The sequence below is a fragment of the Opisthorchis viverrini genome, assembly GCF_000715545.1.
Source record: "Opisthorchis viverrini unplaced genomic scaffold opera_v5_259, whole genome shotgun sequence".
Lineage (NCBI taxonomy): Eukaryota > Metazoa > Platyhelminthes > Trematoda > Opisthorchiida > Opisthorchiidae > Opisthorchis > Opisthorchis viverrini.
This window is the reverse complement of record NW_008751914.1, coordinates 621598-632901: the sequence shown is the minus strand read 5'-3', so window position 1 is coordinate 632901 and position 11304 is coordinate 621598. Positions and strand designations below refer to the sequence as shown.

At 43.7% G+C, this 11304-nt stretch overlaps 1 protein-coding gene across 1 annotated transcript in view; it reads left to right on the top strand.

The window, feature by feature from the left end:
- The window catches only part of T265_09141 (hypothetical protein), a gene marked incomplete at both ends in the record, with an annotated part of 58170 nt that extends 50753 nt beyond the window's left edge, over positions 1 to 7417 (top strand). The window contains 2 exons of the mRNA XM_009175138.1: positions 553 to 649; positions 6533 to 7417. Of these exons, the coding sequence (XP_009173402.1) occupies positions 553 to 649; positions 6533 to 6705 (270 nt within the window). The remainder of the gene's footprint in view (positions 1 to 552; positions 650 to 6532) is intronic.
- Between the last annotated feature and the right edge of the window lie 3887 nt (positions 7418 to 11304).

Here is an 11304-nt window from a genome sequence, read left to right as displayed (position 1 = left end):
ATATATATATATCGTCTAATCTCGAAAATTAGTCGATTGGTGTACAATCTTCGACTGATCATTAGCAAACGAATGTGGTTCTCTAGGTCTTACCACATGAAGTCAATTGGCGCGAAAGTCTGTAAATTTGTGCAATACAGAATATGGCTCATCACGAAATCAAAAGCTTGGGGATGAAAAAGAACCCTGACAACTCCGTAGTGAGTTTCTTTGTATGAAATGTGATGCAATCACATGCTGTATAATTTCACAGGTACACCCGGGCGTCTATTTTTCACAATGATTCCTCAAGTGAAAGGTGCTTTTTCTGCGTCTCGTTACAAACAGCGTTCTTCCTGTCCAGCCAGTTAAGGAGAATGGCACATGTGAGCGTCGAGAGTATCCCAATCGTATGAAACTTCCCTTCACGCACAGCTTTCCCATTCCCAGTAGTTTGTGATGCCTAGGTTTCCCCGTTCTACGTACATCATATGTTCATTTGTTTCGGTCACCGCCAATTCGGATGACTTGAATGCATCGCAGTGCTTATGCGCTTCAATTTGCCCCTTTTAGTTTGTCCGGGAGTTGCCTCAGGAGAAGCGCGTGCGTCTTCTACAGTTTGTGACTGGCACTTGTCGAATCCCGGTTGGCGGCTTCAAGGACTTGATGGGTGAGTTCCTTAGTGTATCCGTCACAACACAAATTGTGTTCCGCTGCACGCGTTATTTCCCAACCCATACGAGTTCGTCTCAGTATCTCTTACTCGCGAATTTTCAAGTACTAGTGGAATCCCTCCCCCAGAAGACCTTTCACTCTACGCAACTATTCAGAGTACGGCAGCGAAACAATAGTTGATGCAGCTTGTCACTGGCTTGGTGTTCCCGAAGCTTTTCTGTAGGACTCAACACCAATGTGAACGACTTCTTGTTGTTTTTGTAATGCGAGTCGAGATGGTTTTACAAAACAGTTACACACAAGTTGACGTCTCGATAGAAATATTGATGTAGTCTGCTACCTTTCAGGTTACCCGACGGAGTTTGAACAACTCTTGGAACCTTTGATTTGACAAACTTCTTTCGGGTCATCTCAAAAATCCTATCAAGAGATAATATGAAAAAGCGCCAGAACAATCCAAGATTAAAAATGTTCTACCATTCCAGCTAGAGAATCATAAATGTGCGGATGTATCCGTACACATCCCTACTCATCGCGATATGCTCAGGGAGTTTTGTGCTTGCATGAATCAATTAACTATTAGCGAAATACACTCATAAGCAAACTAATTTGGTTTCGCGAGAGACTCACCTAAAACCCACCTGAATCCCTCGTTTGTGATGTTTCCAGGCAAGTGAATGTGCTGCACCAGGCCGCCTCATGTTTCAGTCACTACGATATTCGAGATATCGCGATAAATGCATATTCGTGATGCACTACTCATAAGGCTGCTGAAAAACCGTCGACGATCGATTAACTATTCTTGATCGGTGGATTCTACAACAACGATAAATGTAGTTAACAGATCCCTCCATCAGAAAGCGGATAATTAATGAATATTGGACATCATTAATTACGTTCCGCTTTCGTTGGATCTGATTCTCACAGATACAAGCTCACTTCGCAAGTCGTAATTATTCAATCCTTCCATAAGAGTTGCAGGGGCCCGTGGATCAGGTTTAAATGTAGACGAGGCAAGTCTTATGAGAGAACCAAAGCACTTCACTATGTGCTGGAATGCCATTGTTGCTAGTCGTTACGTTCACAAAGTTGCCGAAATATCCTATCATGTTGCCACGGTAGTCCTAGCCTCAACTTCTTTGCCGCTTTCGTGTTTTGTTCCGTTTCGTTTGTTTAGCTGACCAACCAGGAATTTTGATGACATACCTTTAGTTACGACGTTTGTATTCAGATCACACGATTGAAGCACCTCCAGTAGCGCCACTTTCAGTAACTTCTACGGGTAAAATGTCGGCCTGTATGACCGCTACCGTCCCAATTATGGGTTTCAGTCATACTTAATCCAAATCAGCCTAGTGTTTTGGCTTCTATGCTATATCTGACGCCCTTACACCCGAGTGCATTTTCGAACTTGGTCGTTAATCTCAATTACATCTAAGGCATCAAGTGCACTATGACACGACCACACGTGACCTCATTACGAACGCATTGGTTTGTCGTCATGGTCACTGACAGACGTTCAATAACACATCTATGTTTTCGCCATACTTGACTACCACAATATGATTGGGAGTATTCCTAAAAGCATGGAACTGTTTGTTCCATTGATTGCACCAGTCGGTGGGTTGGCAGTTGAACGAAGAGTTTCACTAACATTGACAACGCAAGAGGATCGGCCGGGAGTGCCTTCGCTCAATGGAATCTGTGATTGTGGAAACAATGCCTGCGTTTCGCACCGACCGGTTCTCCATAGCACTATCTTGGCATAAGATAGTTTAGGAACGAATTGGAACTAGTCCTGTTTTGGAGTTCGTGTACACTCTGTTTGGGGTGTCCGGATTTAGTGCACGGAACTGGTAAGTAAACCAATATGTAAGGAAATGCTTTCGAGCTATTCACAAGCCCAAGTTGTGTGCACCGTCGTTCGCTTTGATTTTCCATCCGACGGGATCTCTAGAGGAAGAATGCCTTCACGGCTACTCTGTGGAAACAGAACGAATCATCGAAAATACACGTAAACTGAACTGTTACTGTCGAAACTGGGTCTAAACTGCAGAAGCGTTTACAGGCCTTGAAAATCAAATCATGAAGGCGGCTGTCAGTTATGGTTCCAAATAAATCCCATTAGTGTAAAGTTCAAAGTCGAAAAGTTTTCCTCGGTGGCAACAAAGTGTTGTGTAATATTTTCCTTGTCCTGGACGATAGCAGTGTGAGCAGTTCGAGCCGGAACGAGACCCCATAGTGCTATGTGATTTTTCCATTTGTACTTTACATGTGGTTCTGTTGAATCGGCCTGTACTGCAGTCATCCATTATGAGTTTAGACCTTGCCGCTTTGGAAGGCCTGCCTGTATTTGGCAGATGGATGCTTTATTTTGTTTCTATTAGATACGGTGATGAAGAAACTACATCCATCGATTTTCGTTTGGATATCCTGACAATTTTTTCTCTACGTCTGTGGGGTCCAGATGAGTGTGCTCAATTGAATTCATCATTCAGTTTAGATAAAAATAACTGCGCCGTGACACAACTGAAGAAGACCTTCTCGTAATCAAAATTCTGCACTGGTTTGAGCCTGGTGGCCTCTAAAATAACTTAAATGGGGAGGAAATCAGTGCCAGATAACATGCTAGAAACCCAGTCTCTTAAGTTCCAAAACTATTTTTTGCGGAAAGTAAATCGAACATATTGGGAAACCTTGATATATGTTTTATACCTGAGAGGCTGACCTGACCATGAAATCTCAGGTGTGTTGATTGTGTGTGAGTCAAGTGGTCGTTCGTCTATTCACCCAGATTGGTAAGCAAATCGCGGAGGTGTATCACGTGAACCGCTTCTCGAAAGTCGTCCGTGATTTGGGGGAATTTTTCGGGAAAAGATGCTCATTTCGGCGTGATTATGGACGGACTACGCCTCATTGATAAATATTGGGCATAAATCAATGGAAATGAGTGCGCTTATTTTTTTTAGAAGAACACAGAAATGCAAACTGGTCATTACGGCAAGTCATATAGGTAGGGAATCTGAATGTGTGACAGTGTTGCACGAGTTGCTTTCATTCCTACCCGACACAAGGTTCGTCTGTCAGTGTAAACGATGCGGCTACTGATGGACCACATGAGTAGTGTGTGACAAATGTCAAACCGTCATCCCCACATCTGATGGGAGGTTAGTACGGAAATTATGGAACCGAGTTGCAGTGTTTGTTAATTATTGTTTAAAGTTCAACAGAAGGTTTGTGAATGTGCAGATGATGGTAACCGCGTGTAACCGCTTAGTTCGTGTTGGTCAATAGACCACTCCACATTGAAGTGCACTCTTTCTCTCACCAGTCATCCTTAATAATTCGAATGCATCCGATAGGTTGCTCTCTGATATAATGGAGAGACGCTAGCTAGAGATGCCGCCTTCAGGCAACATTCGATCGAAGGGCTACGCAAGGGTGACCGTTCACGAAAGCCACGGTTTCGCGGTAGCCACTAAGGCCGAGTGAAACAGTAGTAAGTGACTAGTGGTTTAGTACACGAATGAAAGGGTATTGTTTAATGGAAGGTGGTGCAAGCCGATTGCAGTCGGTATGTTCTGGGCTGTCAGTTGATCATACCTGGCGACCAATCACTGTACACGTGCTTGATAGACAGTGTACGATGCTTCAGGTACGTCACCTCATTGCTACACAGTTTATTTTAGCTATACAGCAATATCCTGGACTGTGTGCGGACGAGGAACAGCAGGTTTTGCGCACTTATTTTTTGTCGTGAAAACAGGTCCGACTGACTCTGTTGCGCCCTGATTCAGTCACATTTTTGTTTATCATCAGGAGACTGCACAATGCATGTTTCCACTCGATACACAGGGTCCATCGCGTACTTCGTCAACTAGGTCAAACAAATTTTTTTCGCGACTGGTCGTTCTGACTTCCGGTTGCCTCCCTGAAACACAACTGTGAATGGTTACAAAGCCACATGGCTGGTTATCTGCTCTTTGTAGCTGGTAGACAACTGTACATACCTTCTGGAATATCAACTCCACGCTTGCTGTGGTTGGAAAAATCACGAACACGTATTTCTATTTTGAACCGTTTGCAGTCCCCCTCCCCTCGGGTGATTTATTAACAATGTCCGGGAAATAGGCCTTGATTGAAAAAGATGTGAGTAGAGTGATAAATTTCCCGGTTATCGTGGTGTCGATATTAATGACCAATGAAAAAACACAAGTTCATGTGAATATATGCGGTATAACCTATTTACTGAAGTTTTAAGATAGTTCTTCAGGATCGTACATATTCCGTCCTGCGCTTCACGGACTGCAGAGCTACATTGATTAATACTGCTCCCTATCGCCCACTTAGATGCTACTTTTCTTCCTGGCCAAACCGAAAACGTCCCTCCCTAAAGGCCTTTGTGCGTGTGCATCCTGTTTTTGCTCAGATCGAAGAGCTTGTCAGGGGAAGCTGCTCATTGTCACATCAAGCGCTTCCGATATAAGATGGTCAGTATCGACCACCGGCAGCCAAGATGCTTCAACTGGCTGTCCATGCTTACCATTCCTATGATTCTGGGTGCAATAAACCGATTAATGAGAATCAGAGGACACCTGGAACGAATTTTTTTATCTGTTAATCAACTAAACTCCAAACTTGCCATTTTCATTGTGTTAGGTCAAATTTTTAGGTCCTCTCTGCGGGCTCATCCCACCATAAGTGTTGAGCATCACTACAACTCGCTGTCGGTTCAAAGTTAGATTATCGTCCCTTGTGCCAACTGGCCACTGACAGTTCCAGAACGTTTATTGGCATCCGTAGGTTACTCCAAGGTGGTGGGTTTGTTTTGCCTTGATCAGCGGAACACTCATCATTCGTATCACCGCTTGCGTTCAATAGCGGCCACATCGCAGTGTGACGCATTGACACGGGGGTTAAATCAGTTAGAGCGGCTGAGAGCGTCAACATCCCGGTTGACAAAAACATCTGAGGATCCAAGGATGGTGGTTAAAGAAATGCGACCTTCTGAGATCATCAAATGCTACCCTACCGATGGTCGAGACTTCTACATGTCACTATAAGACATGAAGTCATACTGCTTTAAAGTGCTCACTCGCCGCGCGAACGTACGCATGTCAGTCATAGTCCGAGAATCATGCAAAACTCATAGTGAAGTAGTCAACTGAGGGACTAGGATAATTGTTATTCAAGTATCGGGGCACAAACTAAGGTGAATCAATCGAACACCGACTGTTTCAACCATGGACTAAATGGTAGGTGGCATGAGCGCTGCAGGCAGTCCTCGTGAGTGTGATTTCGCTAATTCCAAACGTGATTTGCAGCCTAAAATGCTTGTGTCGTACAACTGAAAAGTTACCAAAACAGGAAGTAACCAAGAGGATCCTAAGGCATGTGATCAAGTTCCGGGCCCACGAATTACTTTTTTCACATTGCAAACTTTTAACTTTACGCTACTCCACATATTTCAGTGAAGTCATCAAGATAGTTCCTTCAGCTTCTTACGTTACAAACAACTCGGTTTAAAGTGTTCAGATTGCCAATTACTTCCATCCTTGTTGTCTAGTCGTTTCTGCGCTAATATGACCAGGTACCTGTTTTAGACAATGTTTCTGTCTTCAGATCCATGACTGACTGAGTTCACACCCCTTTTTCAGAATGACCAGTTGGGCTCTGATTACTGCGAGTATGAACACTTCAGGTCAAGCGGTCCATCGCTTCTCCAATTTCTTTAGCGGTCATAAGTGCAACTGTCTGGCTTAAAAAGATGTTATACCACACAGTGTGTTGTTTACGGTGCTTTCAATTCATACAAACGTTGTTTCTCATACCATGTTTATAGAGGATCTGATATTCTCCGTTTGGTTTCACCCTGCAGGCAGCAACGGGCCGCAAAGGTTCTGTATAGAAAAGGTCGGTGACGAGCGCTCACTTCCACGGAGCCACACCTGTTTCAATCGGCTCGACCTGCCGCCCTACAAATCCTACGAACAACTCAAGGCGAAGCTTACGCTTGCCATTGATGAATCTGAGGGATTTGGTCAAGAGTAAGGAAGCCTCAGCAGCAACAGCATCAGCCGGTTGTCGAAAACCACCCATATCTATCCCGTTTCATTCCCCAAATGTGTGTCTATGTCTGTTTTGGTGGTCCGCCCTCTCCTCCACACAGTTCTGCACACACAAACACACATTGAGCTCCAACCATTGAGATGTTTTTTGATTGCTATTATCTTTACCTTTCATTATCAGTCACCGATCGTTCACTTTTCTCTGCCCATTCTCCGGAAACCACGCAACAAGTTCTAAGAATGGAACCGATTATTTTCGAATAACCTCAATCACGTATCACCCTCCACGCTGCACACGACTGAACAGGCAATGCGACCCCCCCCCCCCACACTGTCTGCCATAGTGAGCATACGTGGAGAAGGGTACGCTTAATTTTGTCTTTCTCTGCTCTTTTTTGCCTGATATCGTTGTTTTGTTACGAACTTTCTTTAGTCATATGTACGTGAAGTAGGCAACCTAATCATTTACTTTGCCAACATTCGGTGAACTATACGCTGCTCTCTAGTTCTTCTGTATCCACTCACCTATGTCTGACGTGCATATTTTCTGAGGGTTCAATAGAGAACGGCTCAGGTCTTTCGGAAGATATTGTTTCTAACCAGACAGTTAGGTAAGGTTTTTTCGTCGCTCACCCAGTTGTGGACTGTTGCAAACCAAAGTGGCAAAACTGATGATATTTCTTGTTACACAAGATACGATTTTCGAGTAAGAACGAGTGTTCATCGTTGCCGATGGCCTTAAGTTCATAGTACTGTTGAGTAGTCTCCGTACTATTTTGATGACATTCTATCATACAACTCCCTAACCTCTTGTTCAGATTCTCGGAGTTATTTCTGGTGTCATTGTAGAGTAGGTGATGTTCCACTGTCTAGAAGTGGCATCGGGAGCCATCAAGTAGTAAATGTACTTTGGCCTACGTAATTGATGCTCAGCTTGCATATTACGTGTAGTCCACTCCCTAGCTGGTGCTTGTCGCGTGGCATTTATGCTGATTGTGGAATTCCATAGTATTAGTTTACTGGGATGTAAAAAAAACTGGAAACTTAGAATCTCCATTTTCGAAGCCTATCAAAGAGGGCCTAAGGACAGCAGAGTAGTTAGTCTTCGTTTTCGAAGAAGTTTGGTGACAGTCGGTAGATTTATTGCTGGGCAACGTTTCGCTTTTGACACAAGAGCTTTGGCAGGCCAAGTGACTAGGTTCCGAGGTTGGTCGAGATTTAAGGCAGAAGGAGAATCAATCAGCTAAGTCGAGCCAAATCCCTGTTGGGTGTCGGCCGAGGGATTTCAGTGTGTTAGAGTGGTTGAACAAGTGTTGGGTCGGTGGGGAAACCTACATGTGTTTGGGTCCAGTCTAGGGTCTGGTTTTTCTGGTCCGGTTCATTTGATAGTTGGTCTTCTTATTTGAGGAAGAGGCAACAACAGGGGTCACTTCATTAGTTGTTCAAAGAATTCTGTGGATTCGAATGATGAGAATTTCATACGTCGAAACAGGGATAATGCGGAACTGACGGGACTCTCTCGAGTTTTCTTGTTGCAGCCATCTTTTCCGAATCAGATGAGGCAGTTACTTGCTCCATCCAACGCACTTTCAGCACTTAGTCATTTCGCTTTTTTATTTGTCAGTTTTCCTAATTCTGATACCCTATCGAAGTTGAATACCTTCGACCGGTGTAACAAATCGGCGGTACCATCAACTACACGCTCAATATATGACAGGGCACGATCCATTCCCGTTCATTTTATGTGTTAACACCTTAAAGTGACCAAACGTAAGTGGTGGCTCGAGGTAGCTCAGCGGGTACGGTGAACACTTACTGACCTGCTACAGCTGAACGATTTTTTTAATTACCGACGGTTTCTGCTGTCTGATACCTGGACAGTTCCAGGTCTCGCAACATAAAGACCAAACTAGACGACTTGACACAGTTTCATGGACGGATGCGAAATGGACAGAATACTTCAAAACGGTTGAACACATTCACAAGTATCGTTGTGGCTAGGTCATTTTCCATTACTTGGCATACAGCAGACACGGGCTACACACCGTGCCTGCTGCACACACACGTTTGAGACACTTACAAGTCCAGTTAGCACTCCAAGAAAAGAGTTACTGGTGCATAACTTGGAGGGTTCTGCTTGAGGTCGCATAGCTGCAAAAAAATCAGAACAACCCAAACTATACTTGCATTTCCTCAGTGCCCACCACTAGTTTCAGCAGCAACGCAAAGCGTTCTGGGTCATCCCGTCTAAGTTGTATCATTTCAAAATAAACGAGCCATCCGATAAAAACGTTAACTCGAAGGGAGCAGATCTGTTTGGGGGTGCAAAGTAAGAAACAACAGACACACATACAAACAACGAGGTCTCCAAATTTCTTGGAGCAAGCGCCGTCGTTTGTCCTTCAGTCGTCGGTGACTCTTCGCCAAGTCTAGTAATGGACAGGAAAACGTCTTGTCACCAGTCAAGAAGATATCTTCATCATTCGCTCAATGATGATGCCTCTTCAGTTACTGATGGTACGTTTATGGGTCAGTGAACAGATCAACAGCCACTAAACATACCTAAGCTGGCAGTATTCAAACACATTTGTTCCTCGGTACTTAGACCGACGCACCCAGTCGGTAAGTGTAAGGGAAAAATCTGCAATATCAATCAAATTAGCGTATTTCTTAAAATTTCAATCTATCCGCACCTTATGCGTGACGAATAAGGTCTATTTAACACAATCATCATTATAACCAGCTCACCCGAAATCGCAGTTATTCTCTTCTCGAGGTCTCTGATAAGACAATGTTCCGACGGTTCCTCCAGTGTTCCCTCAGCATAGAAATACTATGCGTGTACTTGTATGCTCTGGGGTACTGGTCAGCATGGCTAAAATAATTTATTTGGTCTGTTCAAGTGTGCTTTAGATCACCCAGAGGACTGACGAATGAGGTGTAGAATGCAGGCTGTGTGCTGAACTAAACTCAGAATATCTATCCAAGTGCCAAACACAGGTATCACATGATCACAGGTTATGAAATAGCCAAGAAAAAAAAATAGCCAACTTTAATCACCATCACTGATTTCTCTTCGGAAAGAATTTCACACACTGAGGAACATCTTCGACCAAAATTTTGAAATGTTAAATACCCTCTAATGCATGAGAGGATGCTTAATCAAGTACTGCACCCATTGGATTGTTTTGCGCACCTAAATCGTCCAAAGATGATCAACATCGTGTTGGTAAACCACAAAAATCCTACTGCTTGACTGCTGAAGTGGACATGCAAACATTTACTGGTACCGCAATCATTTTAATCCAGAAGCGAACGACGAATGAATTTGACCCATTTATACAGCACAGCGCCAACTCGGCATGATTCGGCAATAAGCATAAATTAGGACTGATCTTTGGCGTGCATAACACCCCCTCGAGAAGAAAACAGATGGGTGTATAAACACTTTTGAACTCGGTCATTCAAATATCCGTACCGAGTGTACTTTGCTATTTCATGCCTCGGTCCCTCTCGACCAAGCAACGAGAGTTGAGTTATAATCATTCAATAAAGGGCAGGGAAGTGGTCTCCCTTCACTGACATGTGCTCAAGCCCCAAATAATGTCCACACCATTTGGAGCTTGATGTAGGTGATTCAAAATTTTGCGGATTGCATGGAACTTCATGATATTCTCAACAGCTGTATACGGTGAAAACTAAGTAATTCGAGTGGTGTTTCGCGTCGATTGGAGCTGACCCAGAAAAATTCCGTATGCTCGCCGCATTTCGTCTCAATTCCTTACGTACCTCTGCAGTACGGCCTTGTACACTGTATTCACTAATGCTTTTGGTGCTTGAGTCTGCTGTCCATAACCCAGTACAACTTGCACTAGTTGCTTTCTCCCAGAGCGTACAATAAATTAAGACAGTGACTTACATGCCTATTACTTGTCCACCTGTTTACCATTGGGGCACTGGATATTGAGTTGTCTTCACTAGGTCATCTGCGAGTAAGAAGCATGTGTTGGGTTAAATGAATTTCAACACTAAATTACCCAAAAAAATATGACCTGTTTTTGTAGAAAAAGTTACAACAGCAGGGCAAATACTATTCCTGTCAAATAACCCGTATCCACGTACATTTCTGTAAGAAGGAAACCTGTGTGCGACGGCCAACAAAAAACTGAAGGATTGTCCCAAAGCTAGCACCTTCCGTGTAACTTTTTGGTCCGACTAGACCGTCTTGTTGTGAATGAAACCAATGTAAATAGTTTGTCCATGCGTAATGTCGTGTTACCACCGCATCGTTTTCCCACTAAAAGTACAAACGTAGTTGACCGCCTGAAGCAAGGGTGATGACCGACCGTTGAGTAGTAAACAAACGTAGGGTCATCGTTAGATAACTTGGGTGAAGTCATGTTGAAAGAAAGAAAGCCTCTCGCTGCGAAGTGACTTATTAGCAAATACCAACTAAACAGTTGTAAGCTATTGGACTGGAAGGTGAACATCTCACATGCACCTTGTTTTTAAAAACTGAACATTCTCACGCACCTTCTTGAGCTTTCATAGATATTCCTTGACTATCACTCAGTTGTCAACG